At 40.5% G+C, this 25,707-nt stretch overlaps 1 protein-coding gene across 24 annotated transcripts in view; it reads right to left on the reverse strand.

The window, feature by feature from the left end:
* The window catches only part of LOC136449129 (calcium-activated potassium channel subunit alpha-1-like), a 108,463-nt gene that overhangs the window by 3,346 nt on the left and 79,410 nt on the right, over positions 1-25,707 (reverse strand). For 10 of the 24 annotated variants that reach the window (XM_066448964.1, XM_066448973.1, XM_066448962.1 and 7 more), the window contains 15 exons: positions 21,625-21,780; positions 21,193-21,302; positions 18,960-19,031; positions 16,334-16,420; positions 15,318-15,394; positions 13,455-13,499; positions 12,845-12,862; positions 12,058-12,166; positions 9,760-9,958; positions 8,904-9,128; positions 7,826-8,078; positions 5,473-5,586; positions 3,194-3,324; positions 1,762-1,956; positions 325-611 (listed from right to left, as the gene is read on the reverse strand). In XM_066448964.1, the coding sequence (XP_066305061.1) occupies positions 325-611; positions 1,762-1,956; positions 3,194-3,324; positions 5,473-5,586; positions 7,826-8,078; positions 8,904-9,128; positions 9,760-9,958; positions 12,058-12,166; positions 12,845-12,862; positions 13,455-13,499; positions 15,318-15,394; positions 16,334-16,420; positions 18,960-19,031; positions 21,193-21,302; positions 21,625-21,780 (2,078 nt within the window). Of the gene's footprint in view, positions 1-324; positions 612-1,017; positions 1,069-1,761; positions 1,957-3,193; positions 3,325-5,472; positions 5,587-7,825; positions 8,079-8,903; positions 9,129-9,759; positions 9,959-12,057; positions 12,167-12,844; positions 12,863-13,454; positions 13,500-14,832; positions 14,910-15,317; positions 15,395-16,333; positions 16,421-18,959; positions 19,032-19,106; positions 19,179-21,192; positions 21,303-21,624; positions 21,781-25,707 lie in introns of those variants that run through there. The other 14 variants (XM_066448982.1, XM_066448976.1, XM_066448968.1 and 11 more) reach the window with 12 other exon arrangements.

Here is a 25,707-nt window from a genome sequence, read left to right on the forward strand (position 1 = left end):
AATTAACAAAGCGGCGTAGTCAGTAGTAGGTGAGGTGGGGTGAGGCGAACAGTTCCGACGATCTCGTAACTCTATACGGAGAACGAATTCCTTCCGTTCTCGCGGTTAGTTCATTTTGTAGAAGTCCACAGGGTAAAAGACGCACACAAGGTCGAAGGAACAGAATTACTAAAAGGCTTTTGTCTGGTAGATAAATCAGGGAACGGGAACAGAATCGTTACGCAGTAGTTAGGACAGCAGAGATAGGGTCATGGCTCATGCAGGCCTTGTTAATGAGCAAGGAGCATATCAGCCAAGGGTCAGACGTCAAAATCTCCATCATACTTTTTCTTGGTCGGACGGTTCTTCTGTTTCCCCCGCATCAGGTGGCTCTGTGATTGGCTGAAACTGTTGGAGCGCATGTCCATGGGATTGCGGTCGAACTGCTGCAGACAGAAGATCATGTCGGTGGTACAGAGTTTGAACTCGTAGGGCGGGTTTGTGATTACGTATCTCTTTGAGGACGGGTTTTTGGTGTTGCACTCTGCATCACGGAAGCGGTATATCCCGAAGGCGAGAAGGTTGTAGCTTTTCAGGGCGCTGACAAACAAGTCGCCATAGCAACCGCCGTTCTGAAAAATACAAGACAGACGTGAGTAAAATCAACAACTGACCTCCTTATGAAAATATGACATCCAGCAGTACAGGAAACTAATGGAAAAAAATGAAATTACAGGAAACTAATAAAGAAAGCATTATCAAAATTTTCCTATTTTAGAACTTAAAACAACTTCTAGCATAAGCGTCAGTGCCTTGAAAACATAATTGACAATGCTAACACAAGGTTACGTTTATTTCTATCTACTGTATCAAAAACTATCTGCATCCAGACGTTTTTATCAATTTATCCCAGGCACTAATGTTACAATACAGGGTGACAGTACCAAAGTGTTGAGGTTATGAACTATTCATTAGTTGGCTCTAAGTCTAATCTGCCTAAAGGAAGCAGTCAAGTACAAGCATGTGTACATGTACATCCTAGGTGGTTATTGTCTAAGGAAGAATGTAAGAAAGCACCTTTCCGATGGTCTGTGTGAACAATTCCAAGAGACATAGGAGAAAGGGAAAAGTGAAAACAATCTCTTTAGATGCAATTACAAGGAAAGAGTAACACATACATTATCAATGTTACAGACATGTACAAGAGAAATAAGCCTGAGAAATAAGTATGATTGTACAGTATTAGCAGACAGAGTCAAAATTTTTCAATCAGACAATTTGTGACGCAAATCAATTTTGGAGGTGGAACACTAAGAAATGACACCTGATACACACACGCACACGTATGCATGTACGCACGTGCCCACACACACACACGCACATACACACACACACATATGCATGCACGCACGTGCATATACACATGCACACACACACACGTATGCATGCACGCAGGCACACACACATGCAAGCACACACACATGCAGGCACACACACACACACACAAACACACGTATGCCTGCACGCACACACACGTATGCATGCACGCAGGCACACACACATGCAGGTACACACACATGCAGGCACACACACACACACAAACACACATATGCCTGCACACACACACACAAACACACGTATGCCTGCACGTACACACACACACACATGTGCCTGCACGCGCACACACACACACACACGCACTCACACTTACATGTATGCACACACACACAAACAAAGGTACTGTAAACATAACAACTTTATAAGATAACAATAAAATCTCACCCCGAATGCCTGGAAGGGTCCGTCCATCATGGGGATCTGTGCTACTTTACACCTGTCCCTGTTGCGGAGGGTCTCCGGTGTGCTGTACCCGCCGCGCATACCCGACCCCTCCGCAAGGATCTGTTCCAGTTCGTGGGTCGCCCCGCCGGTGATCAGTGTTCGGATCAGCGTCAGGGCGTTATCATTGAAGTATGTCTGCGGAACAAAAGACAGTTTTTGTTTATTCATTCATTTATTGGTTCGGAATGTAAATGCCAGGGTTGCCAAACTAGCCGGAGGCTATTACTAAGGGTGAACCCTTGTGAGGCCGACTGTAGGTTTTTGGACCATCGCACACCGGGGCATGCCCCTACTCTTTTTCGAAAGGTGTGGTGGGTTCTTTTAGGTGTGAGATGTGTGGCTCTCCCCAAACACGGGAACTCCATTCAACGTCCTATCCGAGGTACGTCCCTAACCCTGTATGAGCTAGGTACTCATTTACACCTGAGTGAAGTGAGGAAAGTTGTGTTAAGTGCCTTTCCCAAGAGCACAACGTCGGGGCGCATGTTCAGACATGTCTTGTTTGGCAGTCGAATGTTCTATCCATTACGCCACACGACGCCACAGTTTTTGCAACCATCAGGATTACACCACGTCAAGGCATAATAGCACACCAGTTTTGTACAGTTATCAAATGGAGCCTGCACACCGATTTTCCGAAAGGTGTTGGCAAGCTATTTCGATTTTGCCGTAATTTGTACAGAAAAACCTTTAAGTTAGTTTTCTATCGGAACATGTAATTCGTAGGGAGATGGCCACAATTAGCATTCTGACTTCTTAAATTCAGTGTAATGCGTAGGTTGTCCTACTGAATTTAACATTAAGCATTGTTGGGACCCCCCATGCAGGCCCTCAAGTGAAGTTCAAGCTGTATGACGCTGGACTGATTGCTCTTATCCAATCGCACCAGGAAGAACCACTGACAACTCTCTGCACTGGTTGTGTCAATAAAGATGAAGATAAACAGTCAAACCTGCCCAAGGCGACCACCCGGGGGACTGAGGAAAAGTGGTTGTGTTGAGCAGGTGGTCCCCTTAGATGGATGGAAAATGATGTGATTTTAGACAACTGGTGGTTAAGCTGTCTAAAATCACATCATTTTCCATCCATCTGTCCGTCAAGGTCTTAAAAACATTTCCGTCACTGACAGCAAAATGCGATGTCAATTAACACGCTAGAAAACGGTCGTCATGGGCAGGGATTGGGCTCTGTGCGGTCCCAATTCGTGACGATCGCGTTGGACAGGTGGTCGCCTTGGGCAGGCAGCTTAATGCTTGTGCCTATGGGGAAAATTTTCGGGACCGAGAAAAAACGGTTGCCATGGCCAGGTGGTCACGTTGAAGAGGTGGCGCCTAGGCAGGTTTGACTGTATTGGAGAAACTCTGGAACTTACCGCACTCATGAGTGAATCCAGGACACTAATGGTGAAGGCGGTCCCGCAGGCGAACGGTTGAGTGAGGTAGAGTTCGGTGTCGGGATCGTCATCATCATCCTGATCTAAGAACTGCACATTCCCATCATTCACTGCAACAGGATGTGACATCATTGAGTTAGATGCCTGATGGTAAAACAGCTGAGGTACCACAAATTTGATTGGTTGGTTCTTAGATTTTTAAAAAGAATACTCTTAACTGAAAAAAAAATAATGAAGTGCACAGTTTTAAGGAGGGAATAAAGTCATATTCAAGTTTTCCCTGTCCTCTGCTTTCATGATGTCGGCTTGCTGTATTTTCACCTTAAAATGTCTGAGACTCAAGGAAATAGATTGGTAAAAAGCTATCCAAGCTCAGTAAATGATTAATTAGTATCATATCAAGCTGACCTCAAGAGCAAAACTACGAAAATGCTTGTCAATGCATAGTATACTTATTGTAGGATTTCCATGTACATGTAGGATAGCCCCGGGTTCGATCCCGGCTGTGTCGCTCCCCCGACATGCACGCTACCGGAAAGGCTCGCAGTCCTTAGGATGGGACGTTAAGCCGTGGTCCACTGTTCATTGTGCTTATCGAAAAGAGCTAGGGGAACTTCCCCGGTACAATGAACCTGTAAATACTGTACATAGCGTCTGTCTTCTCTGTCACGACCAGTGGAAGATTAGCTCATCTGTTCATTGACTTCATTTGAGCTAAACTGGTTCGAGATCCCTTTCCTTTCCTTTCCAACCCTAACTTTTAGTTTCCTTTATCATATACTGTGTAAGCTCTGCAGCCATGGAATTGAACAGTACTTAACTCAGGTTGAAATACCAGTGAACAAAATGCATGTCGATTCTCCATATAGCAATTTGCCTAAATCTAAATCAGCAGTAAGTAATGATTAGGTCCTTCTAAACTGTCGACCATTAGCATATTTCATCCTAACTGTGCAACTACCATCACAGGAAAGTACTCAAGGTTAATTAAGGTCATGCTGCAACAAAATTTTATTAGTACCATCCAGTCCAGTCAAGCATACCTGGGACGAGGTAGATCTATACTAAATAACACATAATGCCTTTTTTCCTCGATTGATGTGCTCAGTCTATATTCTGGCACAGATCTGTTATTATACTGTGTTACTGTATAGATGTCTCTTTATAATATCACTGTGGAATGTATAATTTCATAATTGCTAACCAGACACCTTTAGTTTTTGATCAAAGAAGACTTCATTGTATCATCATCTCCTTCTTCCATTGGTCGGATTTAAAGAAGAACATTTCACAAGTAGTACCTGCTATTGTCCCACACTGTACTGGACTGAAACTAATGTCTAAACATGTTGGGTTGGATAAATTTTTCTTTGCATTTTACAGAAGGAAAGTGACCTCGAACCAGTTTAGTTCAAATGAACTCAATGAACAGATGAGCTAATCTTCCACTGGTCGTGACAGGAAAACAGACGTTATGTACAGTATTTACAGGTTCATTGTACCAGGGAAATTCCCCTAGCTCTTTTCAACAAGCACAATGAACAGTGGACCACAGCACAACGTCCCGTCCTAAGGACTGCGATCATTAACGGTAGCGTGCATGTCAGGTGAGCAACACAGCCGGGAACCCGGGGCTTCTAGTTTCAGAGGCAAGATCGCTAACCACTGGACTACGAACGCTACGCTTACGAATTCGGCAGCAGGTCCAGGACTAACCCTAACCCTAACGCTAACTCAACCCTAACCCTAATCTTCCCCTTAAACTTAACCATACTCATAGCCAAAGTTATTGTGGGCCAAATTGTCCTGATTCGCCAGGGGTTGAACCAGGGATGTCTCCAGCTTTAAATTTTTTTCTGTCCCACTCATTGTTTGGGAGCCAATTTTTCAAATTTTTTCATTGTTGAATTTGTCATTTTTAGCTTAAAAAAAATAAATTTTCATCAGTTTTATCTCATGAAATGGATATTTGGGGGACGGAAGGGGTTGAATTTTTTTCCGTCCCAACAAGCAAATTCCCATCCAGGGACGGAAGGACGTAATCTCCAAGCAGATCTACACGGGACGCCAAAATCGTAAATGCTAGCCGGAGAAGCCCCTACGGGGCTGGCTGGAGCTTATCTGGCTGATTGGAGCTTCTCTGGCTAGCATATACGATTTTCGCGCCCCGTGTAGATCTGCTTGGAGATTAGGAAGGACAGGTCCTGGAAACAGCCCTGGGTTGGACTGTCCAGGTCCTGAAATGTTGCGACACCTACCCAGCTCAGTAATCATGGGCACATTGCTGCCCATGGTAGAACCTCTCCTGGAGACGTTGTTGTCTGGGCTGGAGGCTGGGGAGAACGCATTGTTGAACCCTGGTGGAAGGAAACCTACAAGAACAGGAACCATCGTAATCAGACACACTAAGGATTATGAATCACTTGTGATACAATTAAACAACTTTGCAGTTTGACAGACTGAATTGTGTCACTTGTCTTGAAAAAGATAATCCTGTTACCAAATAGAAGACAATTAACAACATTAAACTTTTTAAGCTATAATAACATTACACTTCAATGGATACCTTGTACCTTTGCTTAAAAAGAGCTTCAATGTCAAGTGTGTCAGTGAAATACAGTTAACAATAAAATTATTCATACCCATCATAACTCTTCACTGATTTTATTTTGTTATCTGAAAATTTGTTTTGTTCTTCTTTAAACTTATTGGCTCAAGTTAGTAACATTGATAAATATAATTAAACTGGTACAGTATTTGTAACATTTCATGGGTACTTCTTTAACAAAAGATGGCAATCCAGAAGTATTGAATACATGAATCTTTCTTGTTTAAGTTCTCAGTCAGCGTTATGCAAATGAGATCAAAATTATGTTCTTAATTTACACCTGACAGCTAGATAAAAAAAAAGGTCAAAAGTCTACAGTACTGCGTTTAATCATTGAGAAAAGTGCCCAGAAAAACGCCAGATTTACGAGGGGTATGAAAATTTTTGTTGTTAACTGTTGTTAACTCTTACATGTATTTAGGTGAGGGTGAAATGGTACATACCAGTGATATGGAGGGTGTGCGGAAGCAGAGGACCAATGGACAGCATGATTCAATTAAAAAAACATGATTGATAACAGCACTTAGGTTAAAGAACCTAAATACACCTAGCAGTGGGGTTAATATGCTTTCAGTCATTAAGACTGACAATATAGATATTCAATTAGTTGTAGTTTTGTGGTCAATGCTTTTTCCATGAACGAATCTCAATACAGTACTTGAGTGTGTGATGAAGAAAACATAGAGAGACGGAAAAGAACGGAGGCATGATATGTCATATTGGTCGCAAGAAAATTGGCTTTAGAATGTCTAAATACCACAAAATAAAACATAGAAATGGAGGCTTTCAGAGTGCCCCCATTATCACCCCGACCAATCGAATCACGTGAATCGCATTGAAACTCAGATTCGTATCAACCATTACCCAACAAATCGTTTTCTAACTTGCGTTAACGACTACATCTGACCAAACAAACTCGCCAGTGAGATGGTGGAAGGTGTCAGCTTCCAGAAGACGTTTTCAGATTGACAATTTTGGCACTTTGGAAGTGATTGAATCCGCCCGCGATTTAACTTCTAGTTTCTACTACTTTTCTCTAAACGTTAAATCGCGGGCGGATTCAATTACTTCCAAAGTGCCAAAATTGTCAATCTGAAAACGTCTTCTGGAAGCTGACACCTTCCACCATCTCACTGGCGAGTTTGTTTGGTCAGATGTAGTCGTTAACGCAAGTTAGAAAACGATTTGTTGGGTAATGGTTGATACGAATCTGAGTTTCAATGCGATTCACGTGATTCGATTGGTCGGGGTGATTATGCACAAGTTAGGCAAAAGAAGTCTTGGCTCCTTATTGCAAGCTAGAATGTGAAATGGAATGAAGGACTTGACAGATGAAAGAAGAGTAAGATCTAGATGTTACCTGTGGTCCCTGTGGGAAAAAATCACATAGAATTACACCACACACAGAGTGTTAGAGTTTAAGCGGACAGACTGCACTGAACACTGAAACATGGACATGATGACCACCTACATGTAACTACTACTGTAACACCAAACTACACATTTATGGAATTCGGAAAACTTCTACATCTCTTAGCTTGCTCCTTATTTTACACAGTAGTTTGGCTCAGTTTTGTTCTTGGTAACAGGGCGACTCATACTTTAATCCTACCAATCTGATATAATTTTAGAAGTCTATACGTATACTGTATGGCACCATATATGAATCTGAAAGGTATACGTAGTACACTGAGATATTTGAGGAGTAGGAAGAATAAGTTTCTGGATGTCAGGATGGCAATAATATGATTGCAATCTTTTTAAATCATGCAAACTGAAATCAATGATCAATCCAATATGATAACAAGTTGCCACGAGGCTAAAAAGATTGTAAACACCTCTTCACAACAACAACAACAACAACGGCGACACCAACGACGACAGACTACTATCCCATACCACGATGAGTGGATGATATGACACGGACCAGACGACACGGACAACAGGGATGGACGCGGGACAGACGTGGTACACGGAAACGCTGAAAAGCAGCATCCACTCACCAGCTCTACCCGTGCCTCCCCCAATAGGCGTGCCTGGCAAGATCCAAGAATGCCCACCTTGCGAATTGGCCTGTAAGAGGCCGATACTGTCGTCAAACTGCATGGACTTGATGTTGAGGGAGCAGAGGATGGCCTCCTTGTCCTGCAGACAGGGGTCCTGCTCCTGGCTTTGGTTGTTGGGGGACAGGATCACACACATGTCGCACAAGTTCACGTTCACCGCTCGCAGGTCTGCCCGACACATTGGTGATCCCTGGGGGAGGGGGGCGACAACACAAACTTTCACAAATCCACACGTAAATTACATAATTATAGAAACAGGCAGATACCACAATATAGCTCCTGATCAAGTTCACGTTCACTGCTCGCAGGTCTGCCCAACACATTGGTGATCCTAGAACACAAACTTTAACAACTGGACAGTGTACATAAATCACAACGTCATATAAAAACAGGCAGATGTAGCCACAATATAGCTCCTAACCACCAAATGTTTTGCCCATTTTGTTTCTTACATAAAAGATTGTTTTGCAATTACAACAGATAATAACACCCGATCATAACATTTAGATATTACTGTAAAAAACAGATATTTTCAGTGACCAAGTACCATTAGTACAAAAGGAAGATCCCAGGTTCATGTGATACATACATTTATGTCATACCTGGGCCTGTTACGGGTGTTCCGGACCGTGTGACAATTATCCGTATCACATAGGGTTCGGGAGTGTTATCACACAGGCTTCCATGGAATAGGCGAATGCATTTCGATCGCGCCGGTTGTGCCGCTGTCAGAAATTCGAATACCAGATTCGGAGGTTAGAATCAATGTTGTTACAGTTTCTTGTTCGAGGACGCAAAACTTCCTCAACTTCTGGCGCATTCCACATTGAAATGCGTGTTTTCTCGGGTGGTTATGACCAAGGTATGACATAAATAAAATACAACACGTTGTATTCCACATCACCCTCGTTCCCAGCCCTCCCGCGGGTCAGATCGCCCTCCGGCCTACGGCCCGGTGTTGTATTCTATATGTATACACAGGATGCAAGGGACTGAATTGGATGAACAGACTTACTGGCAACACAGCAACTTTAGGGAAATTGCACAGCATATCCCACTCCCTCTTGATGTAGTCCAGGTCGCCCAGTAGTACGATCGTCTTCAGCTCGTGGTATGAGAAGTTGCTTGCGCGCAGCGGCATGACCAGGTTACGCAGGCCAATCAGAGGGGAGTCTGCCGTGCTGAATATGCACACGACCACGTGGCCACTCAGCACACTCATGGCTGCCTCATTACGGCTCTGGATGACATAACGAAGTTTCATAATGACGGACAGCCATCAGGACACACTCCTCAAGATTGATCTTTGGGAAGTCCTCGGTTATGGCCCTCAAACGTAGACATGTTCAGTTAGTTTTAAGATTTTGTTCTTGTTAACAATAGGAAGGTTGTTAATGCAACAGGCTATGTATGAGTTCTGAAAGGTTATCCTTTACCTGTGTTAGTGTGAGGTGTAGTCTTCGTTTGAGGGCCATACGGTAAAGGAATGTTTCAGAGAAGGACTAACCTGTCTGTAGATATCACAAAACAGAAACAAAACATCAGGTGGGATAAATCAAACAGTTTATTATCTAACACATTCATTCTGATGTAAGTAACACACAGTTAGTTCATATTCACTGTCCCTGGTGCTGAACATGTTGATGTTATAAAAAGATTATTATTTATTTATCATGACACATACGCTCACACTCACACACACACACACACACACACACACACACATGCACATACGCTCACACACACACACACATGCACACACACACACACACACACACACACACACACACACACACACACAGACATACACACACACACACACATACACAGACTTCACATCACTTTCCACACATAGAACCACTCCCTCCCACCAGTATGGCTTTCTCCAGATCGCGGGAGGGACACCAGTGGAACATCCCTGTGGAGTCGTACTTCTTGGTATCGCAGTCCAAGTCTCGTGCCTCGTCATTGTTTGGCAAGCTGGGGCTATTGACGGGTGGAAGACTACTGTCAGGGAGTCTGCTTGGGGAAATTTGTAAGGACATCGGAAAGTCTCGCCCCTTCTTCCCTCTGAGGAAAGAAATAAGGAAACAAAAAAAGAAAACAAACCAAATAAAACAAGGCAGAAAAACAAGGTAGAACTTTTAGATACTGAGCAAGAGAAGAGAAGTTGAGTACACACATTTTTCTGCGATTGTTTTTGTAAGATTGTTTTAGAGGGTAACATCAATCTTTTTTAAAACAGGCGATGGCAAAAGGGCTTGATGATTGAAAATGGTAAGATTTTCAAAAGGAGTCAGAATACTGGGTATTATGCCTGGTATTTCTGTATGTCTTTTCTTTGAACCTCCAATATACATGAATGTATCACATAATTTTTACTCAGATTGTGAACTTTGTACATGTCTTCAGCAATGGAACTACACTGTAATAGGCTCAAAACTGCAATAGGCTAAAAGAATGTGTTTTGACATATCTAATGTACATTTTCACCAAACTTGACCAGCAAGCTTTTGGAATACTTACTATCACTTGAAGAATTGAAGGAACAGTTTATCCAAAGTGAATGTGTGTGGCAACAGGACAGCAAATTAAAGTACAAAAATCAGACAAACATAGCAGTCATATAACACAACAGAAAGCTAACTCAAAGTGGGCAGAAAACGGAAACAAAACAGACACCACCCCAAGCACTGCAACCCCAAAGCACATAACGTTAGTAGAAATCTAACAATAGCAACTAATTACATGTATGGACTATATAACGCCATTGAGCACAATCAAGCGAACAAGTTTCGTAGGTTTGTAAAACACTGGAAAACAAATTTCTTTGTACACCACTTTTGATACACAGTCATGTTTGGGACTGCATTCTTCACACTGCAGCAGTGCCCCCTAGCTGCAGTGCGAAGTACTGTAGAAGCAGTCAGTATTGCCATGAGGAAGGTGACAGACAGTCACCGAAACATCAGCTAGGTATTTACGGGAAACTCTTTAACCCCGTCACAGATAAGAAATTCAGCTCGGACGACGTGTTGGTGAGCTTCAAATGTGCATTTTCGGCCGAAGTATGGCCACGTCCTGTTGATTACGCGGGCTTCGGGCGATATTCAGAAATCAAAGTTGATCCAAATATTGGCCTTTTACCAGATTTGTCGATTCTGACCTCGTCCATGTCCAAGAGATGGTACCACCTCATGGGGGATTTTTAGTTTTTAGTGTTCTACAGACGTCGCCCGAGATTTTTATTGGAAATTTTCATTGGACACTCGGGCGATTTTGAAATTTGGTGAGCTTTGGGCGATCTACAAAGTTGGCCAAAGCTTGCATGAATTGTGACGCTGGCTTTAGAAGTGTACAAAAACTTTGTTATCCACGATCAAGCCATGTTCTAATCCTATGTGACTGTTCTTGGTTAACCAAACTTGGTTCAGCAAAAACATTGACATGAACATAATTTTATTGTTGCAAGATGTAGTAGGATATTTACTAGGATATTTCCACAAAATACATGCCTTAATTGATATTTTACCAAGGACCATTACATGTATGTTACATTGTATAGTGTTCAAGTGGTCAGCCTAAGACATAAAATACATGTATTTCAAATCTCCTTTTCAGTCATGAATCAGATTCAGAGTCTTTAGATCATGCTAGCCATATGATGAAGCTTGGGTAAGCAAAGAAATATACCTCACACTTGCATGCACACAGCCTTTTTCTGAACTCTATACCCACCCAGACATTAATCACAGTGCAAAGATCAGGTAATTGTGAAGTGGGATCATTACCGGTCCCCAGAAAGTGCGAAATGGAACAAAATGGACGAAATGGAATGGACTTAAACAACATATGTAACATTATGAAATACCAGTAGATTTACGCCCCCATTTTCAGGGAAGAATCTAGCCACACAAACGTGGCAAAAACGTTGTATTTAATATTATCAAATAGGTTAAAAAGATTAAACATGTTATATTACTTATTTACCAGTCACTTCTGTATTTAAAATGCTTCCTGTTCCGGTCTACTGTGAATGTTACAACGTTCCTTATATTTCGCTATCTACTGGTATTTCATTTCAACATATGTTGTTTTAGTTCATTCCATTTCGTTCCATTTTGCACTTTCTGGGGACCCATCATTACTCCAACAACTTAAGCACTTACCTGGATGTCATGCCGTGGAAGTTACGAATATTCCGCTTCGGAGAGTCTAACTCATTGGAATTGCCATTCCGCTTTTTCTTGGTGGGCGCCACAACTTGAGTGGGTCCTTCTGTTAAAAACCAAACTAGTTTGTTAATATTCCTGTCTGCAGACACAAATTCAATTGACAGCTAAGGCCACACCCATTTAATTTTTTGGTTAATGGATTTTCATTTTCAAAAAAAAACAAAAATTGTAGAGAAAAAAAATTATGAATTTTTTCTTTAATTTTTTTTTTGGAAAATAAAAATCTGTTAACCAAAAAATTGAATTGGTGTGGCCTAAGGACTAGAAGTGGAGACAGGGCTAAAAGTGAGGCCATAGTGAAATAGTAAAAAGTTGGCAGGGGAGAGGAGCTTCGAGATGTGAGGTCATGCAGAGTTACCTTCTGGGTGCTGTTGACAACAGTGAAAAATTTATGTACAAACTGCTACGAGTTTGAAAACTAGAAATGTTGTGATTTTCTGAAGAAATTGGTGCAGTTGAGTTATGTGAACCAAAAAACAAGGTTGATTTTTAAAAACAAATATAACAGTCCATAACCAGATTCCCTAGAATTGTGACTACCAAGAAAGTGTTGTTGATATTGTATGTGCAATTTTTGTGCTGATTTTTGTAGTTACTGTAGTAGTAGTAGTAGTAGATTTTCACATCTAGCTATGGTCTACCTATATTCTAGATTTGGTTCTAGAACCTAGATATTAGTGGTGGTGTTATCTAAGATTTGAGAGTAAACAATCCTACCAACCCTTTTGCTTGAAATTTCCTTTTGTGATGAGAAAGTTGAAAATTAACAGACAAACATCACTGAAATATGTTTCCACAACAATTACTGAAATGTGATCATGGAAATCTTGAAACTAGTGTTAGTATTAGGTGCATCTAATCAGCCTAATTGTCAAATAAGACTTAGGAAACCATTTTATTTAGATTTAGAAGTTTCATAAAGTGCCTGCATTCTCCCATAAAAAATGAATTCCATTAATCAACAACAACAAAAAAGGGGAATTTCTACAACAAAAAAGGGACATTTCTAAACATCTGTAGACCTACAGGAAGCTTGTGCAGTTTGATAAATGCAGCATCAAATGTCATACAAAAAGATATGTTTCTATTACCTATTAATCCATTTCTTCATCAAAAATAATTGAAATTGGAGTAGAATCATTATATTGCACATACAATGTAGTTTCATCCATTGAACTTTGAACATGACACAGTGCTTTTAATCTCTTTCTTAAATCAGGTTAGATGTAGCCGTGAGCTAAAACAACTTTCCAAGAGTGAACAGTTGGGTGAAAAGATGTTAAAAATTTCCCAGCACCACCGTAACATGGAAGGATAAAGAGGTGGAATACCTAAGGCTGCTACATTGACTTTGTTGTTGGCCTGTGCTTCCAATGCTGGAACAACATAGAAGGGGCAAACATTCGGATGTCACATTCTGTCTTTTCCCTTTTCAAAATATATCAACCAATCGGAGACAGTTCCTGGTCACCTGTTTGTCAGTTGAAGCATCAATCAAACTGAGCCACCACACAGGGAGAAACGCACGAGCCAACCACCGCAAAAAAACGACACTTTCCGACACACAATGCCTTTGAACACCAATAACTCTTCACACAGTACCATACCTCCCACAGCGTCTAGAGTACCGCAAGGGATAGAGTTTTATGATGAGAATGACAGATGCAAAAGGAGGAAGGTTTCAAGGGATAGAAAATTGATCAACAGCAATAATTCAACTAAAAATGTCTGTGGAAGATATGGTTATGTATGTTTGATGGTGTTCACTCGCCTACTCACATGGGACAGGACATTATGACAGACACAGAGAGAAGAGCACAGACCGAATTTCAAGGGGTAGAAAATTGATGATAAGAGCTTAATTGAACTGAAATGGCTGTTAAGTTAGATATGGTAGATCGTGGTATTCTATTCACATGGGACAAGATGTCACGCACACAAGAGCACAGACCAAATGAGAACAGTTTATATCTACATTTGATTTATCACTGCACATGTTACAGCACAATTTAATTGGTACAGTCTAATGGGGTTCTAGGACTTGGAAGTGCTCTTAACGCAAGAAAAGATGGGAGGTGGAAATGACGTGAAGACAGGAGTTATGGAAATGACATAAAGACAGGGAATCAAAAGTTCATAGATTACAGTGATAGAAATGATTGAACTGGAAACACAGTCACTGTGATATTATCATAGATAACTCACCTAAAAGCAGGACCCCTATCGCTCAATTCGTTGGCTCGCTCACGTAGGGGCCCTGCTCTTTAGCCCCGGTAGACACGGTTCTGGCGACTTTACTGACAGTTGCTCATGGATAATTAATAAGCTATCCTTATTTGGCACAATTTGGCGGTTAATTTGTTCTGAACCTAAAGTAACTGCCAAACTGTGCCAAATAAGGATAGCTTATCAATTATTCATGAGCAACTGTCAGTAATGTCGCCAGAACCGTGTCTACCGGGGCTAAAGATCAGGGCTGCTACGCGAGCGAGCCAACGAATCGAGCGATAGGGGTCCTGCTTTTAGGAGGGTGAAATAACTATGCCATAAACATACAGTTGAACAATGGGGTGCAGATAATATACAGAGTGGACATTCAATAAGGAATTTGCTGGTACAATACTTCCTGCATGGTCAAATGTTGAAGAACAGAGAGTAGGTAAGCAGTGAAGTATATGCCCTTATGTCTCCATGCACAGACATGCATACCTGCCCGGCACTTGCATTTCTTGATTTTCATGGGCTGCTTTACATCATTGTGGCATGCCTTGCAGAAGAAATAAGCCCTGCGTGCAAAGATGGTAATGTGCACGTGCATTATTGTCAGTGTAAAACATTTGGCCAGAAGGTCAAATCGGTTCTCAAAAACAGGTTTCGTTGAAGAATTATTCTCAGTTCATTCTCAGAAATAAACCGTATTGTTAAGATATCATGTTTGCCAAAAGTATTTAACTTATCAGGCTTTTCTTTGATAATTGTACATATATTTTTGGATTAGAAATATTTGAATCATCAAAAATTTTTCAGTGTTTTATCCAAAGCACAAGTTTAGGTTGCATATCCTGACAGAAGGTGGGAAAGTTAATATTAATTTTTTTGGGGTTGAATTCCCCACTTTTGAGAACCGATCCAGCCCCATAGTTAATGGCCTTTCTGGAGAGAGTAGTAGAGTAGAAGCCATGCTATGCTGTCACCTTGCATACACTTGCACTTCTTGATTTTGTCTGGATGCTTGATGTCCCCATGACACTGCTTGCAGTAGAAATATGCCCTAGGGAATGCAGCGCAGAAGATCAACACCTACAACATGATTCTGTTAGCTTTCTGACTCTCTAATGAAGTAACATTTTGGCACCAAATCTGTATTGGTTAGGGGACGTTGGTACGTGTTGTACTGCACTGTTTGTAAACTACCAAAAATCGCTTTTCTTATGTTTCTTGTTTTTCCTCCTACAAACAAATTTTTTTCTGTCAGCAAGAATATTATTCTGTATACAAGAATCCCTGTTTCAAGCACAAACAAGAATCCCTGTTTTGAGCACAAACAAGAATTGCATGTAAGAATTTTTTTCTTGAACTTTCTTAAACCAAGAAAGTTCAAGAAAATTATTCTAGTAGAATCAAATTTTCAAGAAAAAATATCTTAAGGAAAGAATCTTTAAGAATACCATACATGTATCTAACCAAACAAAATACGAATCTTGCAGTAAGACAGCAAAAGACAATTTTTGTTATTTTTCTAGAAAATTCTGATTGGAAAACATCATGCTAGAAATATTTTCCTAACTTCATAAAAAAAGGAATAAAATTCTTCATGTAAGAATTGACATAGACAAGACTTCACAGAGGGTTTCTTGAATTTTCTTCTTTTTCTTTGCATTAGAAAATATTTCTCAACATTAGAAAACAAGAAAAATAAGAAAAAACAAGAAAAAAGATATTTGGTAGTGTATAAACACTGGGAATATTAAATAAACCCACATATTTGTGAAAATGTGCCTGAAAATGTCAATAGCATGAAGCTTTTATTACCAAGAAATTTGTCACAATAATCCTATATTGGACATCTTTAACATTCAGTCTGCTAAAATAGCTGTTTGGCAGCAAATTTGTATTGGTTATGGAGTTATATATAGGCAGCAGGGAGAAGGTTAAACTCCACTTTTGGTCCATCTGTGTTTTAGACCAGCTGAAGGTAAAACCCACTCACCTCCTCACTTCCTTCGCTGACTGCGCTATGAAGAACCCCAGAGTGCCTTCCTTTATGTGGTAGGAGTTGTTCGGGTTGATCAGAATCCTGGTTCGGGGAGAAAAAAAATGAACCCCAGGGGCCCAAGGTCAACACTCACAAGCCCGACCTTACACCACCTCACAACGTCGCAGTCCACACGGTTTAGTAATTAGATTAAACACAGCAAAAAAGTTATAAATTTGCAGCCATTCAGCAACATGCACTGCATCAATAGCAAGTTAAACGGGTACCTAAAATGTAATTCAGTAAGTTACAGTTCTAATGGGTCATGCTTTGGGGCTTGCTAGAATGTATAGCAATGGCAGGCCCATTACTTTCAGCACACGTATTGACAGAGACAATTGGTACATGCACGAAGCAAGCCATGCAGAAAGGCATAGGGATGAGGCTCTTTAATCAGGAGGGCACCTTCCACTGATTGCTTTTTGGCGACGCCTAAGGGGCGAGCCTAATGGTATATAGAATATATTGTGTGCAGATTGCAAGAATTCTAAGAATTGCACAGGAATGTGTCCACCGGAATTTAAGACTTTTTAAATGAAAATGGGTGCATTGATGTTGCTGTAAGTGTTGTGAACTAAGCTGACACCGATGAATAAAGTGTTACACCTTCTATCGTATGTTGGCATTAAATCAAGACTAAAGGTGTGTGCGAGCTAGTTTATTCACACAAGTTGTGTTGTTTACGACCAGAGGAAAGATATGGTTAAGCTAGCTGTGAGTTCAGAGGAAGGGGCACCACAGAAAGGGAGAGAGGTTGACTTCTATGTACAGTGTACATTTGAGGCTGGTGGTAACTGTAACTACCTGTGCAGCCGGCCAGCCCCTGATCTACAGACGCGAGGGAAGAGCGAAGAGCGACAAGACAGTTGAGTGATGAACACGTACATAGGACACAATGAAGCACACGAGCTCTATCTAGACATGTATATGTCACACAGACAAGACCAGCGACTTGTAACAGACTTAAGTTTGGCACTTCTTTCCTTAGATGAGTCATAAATGTGAGTGCAAACAACCTTATTCAAAAGTTTGTAGTCTTTTCCAGGAAGGATTCACTCTCCGAAAGGTAGTTTTTCAGGTAGTATTTGATGATTCTTACAATGTATGTTCAGAGGGAGATAGGGTACATACCATATGCTTTCCAATGGTTTTCAAAATTTTGTATCAGTAATACTATGCAAAGTAGCTGTCTCAGTACTGAATACTAAATGTTTTCTAGAAATCAAAATTTTTGTCAATGTTCCAGCCTGTAACCACACCAGAAGGTCAGCACAAAAAGTGACAGTTTCCATTATGATCATGAAAAATTAATCAATAATGAAAATTAATATTAATGAAAATCCTGTGAGTCACAGGGGCTGTGAGAGTTGGTTCCGAAATCAGGGTTTAACTTATAACTTCTTTCTTTATCACTTTCTTAAAGACTGCTACACGGTCGATGACTTCTTTGAAGTACTGACATTTTCATTTTGCATACTATCTTACATGGTGTTCTTGACACGGTAAAGCTCAACTGAAAGAGAGTGGAATGAGCTGAAGTTCGCTTTGGAAATGGCATAACATACAAGCACAAAACATTGCAGTCCTATAACCACAATAAGATATGAATATTGCTGAGTGTTTGTTTGCATGAAGGTCTTGCTGACAGTTTTCCAAAGGCCACCGCTTGAAATGTGTTCCACATTGAATGCCTAATTCTGTCCCCAAATGACTTGCATGTATGTGTGCACCTCTGAAATGTACAGCTGTGATGAGTACAATATGGACAAGAAATACATGATTGTACATGTAGCAGACACAATGAAAACCAAGGATGGATGGACAGCTTGGGAAATACAGCATGTTCTGAGCCGTCAGTGTGACACGGAAAAATGGCGGACACAATGAGCGGCAAGGACGGATGGACGGACAGCAGCAAGTACAGCTGGGAATGCAGCGCTGAAATGACGTCTGATTGCAGGATGGCGTTGCCATGACAGTATCGCAGCAGCGGAGGGCCATGCCGCAGAATCCATGCACGGTGACATGATGCCGGACTGATGTAGATTCCGCAGGGTCATGCATGATACAAGACATCTTACAAATAGCAGATGTAAAGCAAGCTCATTTAAAAATGAATATTTTCCATGACTAAGATTGACATACACATCTACAACTGACTTGTTGATATGTAATATCTATTTCACTAAACTGGGCAAAATAAATGGAAATGAAAATAATGTTTTTTATGGCTTCAAATGCATACATTGTACTATCTGAACTTCGAGTTTTTGCTTGTTTTTTTTAAATTTCTCTGATGAAAGCTTTTTCTTAGTCTAGTACATGAAGAAAATGTTTTGGTACTTTTTGTTCCGTTACTTTGTTGACAACCATAACCCTATAGCTTTGCACTGAAAACTCTTACTAGTGTATGTTTGGTTCCATAATGCCCTACAACATGCTCTTGTATTCCTAAAAGATTTGAGACTGCGACGTCTTGCTGCACACTAAAATAATACATGAAAAACCTGACATCTGCTATTTGTAACATGTTTTGAGAAGTTTCTCAACCAGGCACAACCCAAATGTACTCGCTACTCACTGTTTATCCTTGGTGTTGTGATCTTTCAACTCTATAGCAATCAACAGCAACCGCAACTTAGCAAAACAGACTCTGCAAAGACAATTCACAAGACAAGAGAAGTGAACAACAAGACACCACATCAGATGGTAATGATAAGGGTCTTACTCTTTTTCCTGGGTTTCTGAGCCTTGGAACTCAACCGCGATCAACAGCAACTGCAACTTTACAAAACACACTCTGAAAAACAATGGTAGAGTGGAGAGTTTGTGACCAGGAGTAAGAATGAGGAGGAAAGAGAAATAGTGGTGAGATACTTGCTACTTCCACTGCAGCCATTGGAGCGCTTGATGAGTGGGGAGTCATGTTAAAGTAATGATTTGAAAGTGTGGAGCAAGAACTGTACATTTCAAGTTGAACAAGAGGACATAGTGTCAATGAAGGTTGATATCCAGTTATAGCCTTAATTATATAGTTACGTAACACAAAATAAATCAAGCAACACTGGAACTGGATAAATTCTCTATAGAGTCAGACGTTTCAGACGTTTCAGATAGTGTCCACTGTCTTTCATCAGAGACTCTTTAGAAAATTCATCCAAGTTGCGTGATTTGTTTTAAGTTACGTAAGAGGACAGAATGAGACAGTACTACATGTACTTTGGATGCTACAAGAGTATTTTGAAAGTCAGGCATATCTACAAATTGAAAGAAGGAAAGTATGCACAAGAAAGTCCTGATGTTAACAATTTTTTTCTAATAAGCATACATACACATGAAAAAGGAGAAGCTACTTCAGAAGAATTCAGGGACAGTCACAAGGAATAACGAATTCATTTAAATGCTGTAAATGGAGGTTACAAACAAAACACATCATTCAACAAATCTGCTTATTTTGGAGAGTAATCATATATGGATAATCTGCAACAACCAGGGAATGAGGAAAGAGAAGATTTTGTCAACAAAATTACACCATACTACTCTAGTGGTTTAGACACATTCAAGTGCAGATGAATACCAAAGACAAAATCCTTCCAGCATAGCAAATTTATTACACAATCATGTTATATGTTAATGCACACGAGTCACTACTTTTGCAACCAATTTTCACAGCTCAAAGTAAAGATCATGATCATGGAAGGTTGTGTGTAAAAGGCTTTTCTTTTGCAGTGATGCACTACTTTTCAGCTCTCTAAATATTCCAAAGCATCTTCATGAATGCTTCAAAACCTGTCTGATTACTTTAAATACTCCCATGACCCTTTCATGACCTATTCCGTAAACTGTCTCCATGATTGCCGCACATTTTTTAGGGATCGGCTGATGAACACAGGTCACCGAGCAAAAAATTTGGCATTTTCGATATTCAGCGACTGTCTGGCAATCAACCAATTCGGCCGAAGTTCGTTGACAGTGTGATGCCCGCTTAAACACCACCTGTAAACCCCTCCAGATTAATTTTTGACTTTCTATTGCACTTTGGACTAATGCTTGTAGCCTCTGACAGCTTATACTTACAGAGTTGATATTTTGTGAACAACTTCCTTGCCACTTAATGGATCATAATGATCCACAGCGGGAGTCGTCACGCGTCGTTGAAAATCGAAAAATCTTCAGATTTTTCCCTTTTTCCCGAAAATCTTCAGATTTTATGGAAAATCTTCAGATTGTTTGAGATAACCTTCAGATTGTTTGAAAGAATCTTCAGATTGTTTTGAGATTGGTTTCAAAGAACCTTCAGATTGTTTCAAAGAACCTTCATATTTTGACAAATATGATACATTTTCCATCTACAACTGCAACAACACTATAACATTCAGCTTAATGGAAACCCAAGCAATATTAGGGCCCAAAAATTGGATTTTGAAAGTCAATATATTTTGTCATTTCTATACATGATAAGTTCAAACGACACTATCACAATGTATAACGATGTCTATGATGCAAAAATACGTCATCGCTGTGATGTGAGATCTCGCTGAAAATCGTCGCCGGGATTTTTGTCGGCTCGCGAAACTAAGGGGATCATCGTACGGCACGGTTTGCACAGTTCTACAATGCTCAAAATATGAAGTTATTACGGATATATGCTAAACAGAGTTAGTCAATGTCACTAGCAAAAATATTTCAGCATTCTTTTTTATTTCCATTTTTTGGCCCTAATATTGCTTTGGTTACCTTTAACTTAACACAATACAGCTGAATTAGGAAGTGGTGATTTTTCAGTACAGATATCTTTTCATAACAATACTCACTCAGACACTTGCGGGAAGCTCATCCCGGTAAAAGCACTGGAAAGGTACTCGGTGTACATCTCAGCCGCCACCCCTCCTAAGTAGTGCTTCTGCCAGGAATCTTCCTCCATCTGAAAAAACACAAATATTGCTGTCCTTTTATTTCTGCTTGGCTCAAATTAATTGGAACCAGAAGGCCTGAGTTCAACTCCCAGGTAGGACACCTCTTAACAAGAGGCCCATTGAGTCATACCAAAGACTTTATAAAAATGGTACATACTTATGAAACAGTATGGAAGTTAAACACACTCCACTGTCAGTGGACTAGCCCCCTGCTGCAGTGATTGCACCACGGTGTGGCACAGGGCTATGAAACGGGGATGGTCACCGCCCTAAACACCTTATGGTGTGGGAGGATTTTAACTTTTAACTTTCCCTGACTCTGCCACCTACCAGCACTGTGGACCTCATGGCAAAGAGATTGGCCATCACGGTGGAGAAGCCAGGTGCCAGGCAGCTCTGGGCTATGAAGCCCAGTTTAAGCTCTGCCAGACAGATGACATCGTCCCCTTCCTTCCAGTTCCAACTGGGTATGTTGAGCAGGTACGCCTGAAATAACATGGTGTCAATCAATCAGTCAATCAATCAATCAGTCAATCAATCAATCAATTTTACTGCATTGAGAGAACAAAATGCAGCTCTTTTACATATACAAGGTGAGCTAATGTTCTTCATATTGCAATTCTAGCAAATACAAAATAATTGTCATTTGATTATTCGGCTAAAATATACTTAGAGTTCTGATTGGCTCAGAGTCACACGGTATAACAGCATGGTAACAGAGTTCGACCCCTATTACACTGCTTCTGAAAAATATTCTATTCCCTAACTAATGCAGGAAGTAAGAACTAATTGTTTAAATGGAGTTGGTAGGCCCAGGCTATTCTACAAATTTTTGGCTCAAACCAGAGCTAGAACATGATGCATTCCAGACAATGGCCCAAACCATGTGATCCAGAAGTTGGATTGCAAACCACTACACAGTTATATTGTATTTGCACAGATGCAAGGCAAGGCAAGATAAATGGAGGCTTCTTCAGAAACAAAAAAGCGTCCCTGACAAAGTGGTGGGGAATTTATCACAACTGACATACATGTAGGTCCAATTCTGATAGTAGTACATGCTTTATAATTCTGCTACTGTGACACAATTGGGGCATATGTTTGCCTGTGGTCAGACAAAAATAACGTTCTAAGTACTGAAAATCAGGCTTTTAGCTAGGCATGCGCCCATGCGTCAATTGGACGCATGATACTAAAATAACAAGGAAATTGGACTGCCTCTTTTTCCCCAGGATGCACAGAGGACCCCCTGTTTCCCTGGTAATTACAGACACATGTGACTGTGTTACAGTGTCACTGATGCTTTTTTTAGTCCTACCAGACACTGGAACAGCATGAAAACTGATTGACATGCAAAGCTACCATGAAATTGTTAATCCATAGAGCCCATTGGGAGACAGAGAGGGAAGTAGTTTTAGTGCTTAAAATGGTCTGCTAAAAGTAACTTTTGGACCCCTTGTCTACAAATCCTAGCTAAAAGCCTGCTGAAAATGTATGGAGATTTTGTATAAAAAACAATCAATAATGCTTTAACCGCAAGGATGATCAACATTGTATCTATCCAGTTGCTTGAGTGTTTGTTATTTCGCATATTTTACGAGCTGATTGTGTATCCTTCATCGACCTATCATTGTATCTTAGTTCCTGAATTATAGAAATGTCATTAATAGATAGGGAATCAAACCTAGAATCCAGGTTTCTGATATATCAATCATTGTGATCTTATTCCATCACCTTTGATAAATAATCTAATCTAAAGGGCACAAGCAGCAGTAAGAACATTTACAGCAGCTTGTAAAAACGACAACCCAGATATGTCCGTGGTGCTGAAAGTGTGACAGTTGTTTCAGCTTTCCCCAATTACATTATTTCATGGTGCAGTGTTTATTTCTTTACGGCTGCTTTGATTTCAGGTCACAGATACATATATATATATTGTGATCTTATTCTATCACTTTTGATAAATAATCCAACTGAAAGACCAGAACTGAAACCTGGGACATGATTTATAGCACCATGTTACTTTGTGCAGTCATCAATACCTCACTTTGCGATATTTTTCCTGTCCCAATTTGCCCACACCTAGAGGAATTCATTTATCATCTCTTTGACTATCTGAGAGACCATGCCCACATCATACAAAGGAAGGCACAGAATGATGTATTAGAAAAATATAAGTCGTGAAAACACAACTACATCAGACCTAGAAGCCAACCACTCTGAAGTATCATAAATCAACACATCTAAATATGCTCACATGAAGGTTTTAACTTTTGCGTGCAACAATCCATCATAAACTGACACATAAGTTGCTTTTTATTAGTTTTTGACATGATCCAGTAAAACTTTCAGCCAGATAAAAGTGCTGGTGATCCATCAGAAAAAGAATGCATCACTACTTTTTACTAGTTTTGTTATGGCACTCGATGCTGACAACAAATTCTGAGTGAAAAGCAGCACTTCTGCGCACATCTCAGCCTGCCATCCCTACACTCCAGATGTTCGACTCTGACTCTAAAGTTTGCCAAATCACTCATGATGTCTGATCAATATCGACACCTCCTACCGCCTACAAGAGCGAACATTAGCCGCCGTCAGACCCACTCTGCGAACAATCTGGACATGCCTAGTTGTAGAACTGAACGCTATAGAACTAGTGCAATCCCGCACATGGTTCGTGTACTCAACATGAAATTCAAACTTTCCCTTTAGTGTTTTTATTATGAGACGCCTGTATTCGTATTCTTAAACCCGCTTGTATATATCGATTTATAGTGCTGATTTTAAATATTCCAATATTTAACGTTGGTATTGTTTTATTGCTATTAAACTGTCACTCATTGTTATATCACGACATCAATTTAGCCTTCGGGCTACGACCGTAGTGATAAGAATGTGTTCTCAATAAAACCATTATCACTTACTGTAAGTACCATCTGCAGATAAGGATAAGATTTTGCCCAGGGATTCTTGCTCTTGAAACAGACAGTAGGTGACCTCACCAATCCAAGCATTTCTACATGCCAATCAAAGTTACCATAGTCCCCGACCCTTAAACTGAGAATGGGTCATGGTGAAGTGAAGGTGATTAATTGCAAGAACTGTCTCCTAAACCTTTGAGCTGCTTGTTTTCATATTTCTGTGTGCAGTACCAAATCCTAGTCTGTACTAGACTGACCGACTGTATCAAAATGGCTTGAAAAGGAGAAGAGGCCGTCCATACTCCACAGTTAAGAGCATTATAGAATTAAAAACTGGTCTAAGTGGAAAAGACCTGACAGAAATGATGTGTAACCGAGAATACTGGAAAAACTTTGTAGACGCTTCAACTTACTGATAGAGTACGATTATGTATGTATGTATGTACATGTATGAACTGCTGAGAATGAGACAGAGGGTCCCCAACAAAAGATATCCGCAATGCAAAAAGACCTAGGCAAATACAAGTAGGCACATTTGCAAGCACGGCCACTTCCCGCTTTATTGAAGAGTCAGGGAGGACCGAGACAAAGTCAGAGCGGATCATTTTGTTCAGGCGCAGTCGCCCGTCCCCGGCAGACACGGCGGAGCCTGATGCGATAACCACGGTGCAACCTTCTCTCTCTCAAACCAGTCTACCAAGGACTCGCCGAATCAGCGACGTCCACTCTATCATGGGGGTAATGTAGCACAGTCTCGCTTTTGACTCCCATGACCCCAGACTAACTCACAAGGGCAGGTACATTTCAGCAGAGTAATGACTGGGCTGTGGCAATTACTGTGGGCAGAGACTGCTGGCTGCATGCATCACTGACTTTGCTAAAAGCTTGGCTAAAACCTCATTTTTCACTTTCTCAGCATCTAACAAGACGACTCGTAGTGGATTGATCTAAGCCGACCTAAAAAAAAAACATGGCTTTGTCCGAGGTGCTGAATGTGTGACTGTTGTTTGAGCTTCCTTCAATTGCTTCATTTCATAGTGCAGCATTTATTTTCTTATTACTGCTTTGATATAGAGTTTGTAATGAGTAAGAATAAGACATTGCAATGAAAGTTAACACTAATCACACCAAGCTTTTAATGTGCCTCATAAATTGAAATTCATTCCCTTGAGAATATTTCAAGACAATAAAAGTCAATTATATAAATGCACATAATGGCACCTTCCACCCTATAAAAAGCAATTAGATAGATGTTGCTGCTGTTTGCCATGCACAGCCATTTGCAGTAAAAGTAAAAGACTTTTAGGACTTGACACGGCCTCCTTTATCAAATAAGCTAATGGAAAATGCATTAGCTTCAGAAAGCCACCGTTACATTACAGAGACAGGTCCAAAACCATTTTGAGACGTTCATTCTTCACAAACACTATTGGGAAGCTGTTACATCCATCTTAGTGGTGTGGTTCTTGTGAGATTTACTGACGTAGAAGAT

This window comes from Branchiostoma lanceolatum, chromosome 14 (assembly GCF_035083965.1).
Source record: "Branchiostoma lanceolatum isolate klBraLanc5 chromosome 14, klBraLanc5.hap2, whole genome shotgun sequence".
NCBI lineage: Eukaryota > Metazoa > Chordata > Leptocardii > Amphioxiformes > Branchiostomatidae > Branchiostoma > Branchiostoma lanceolatum.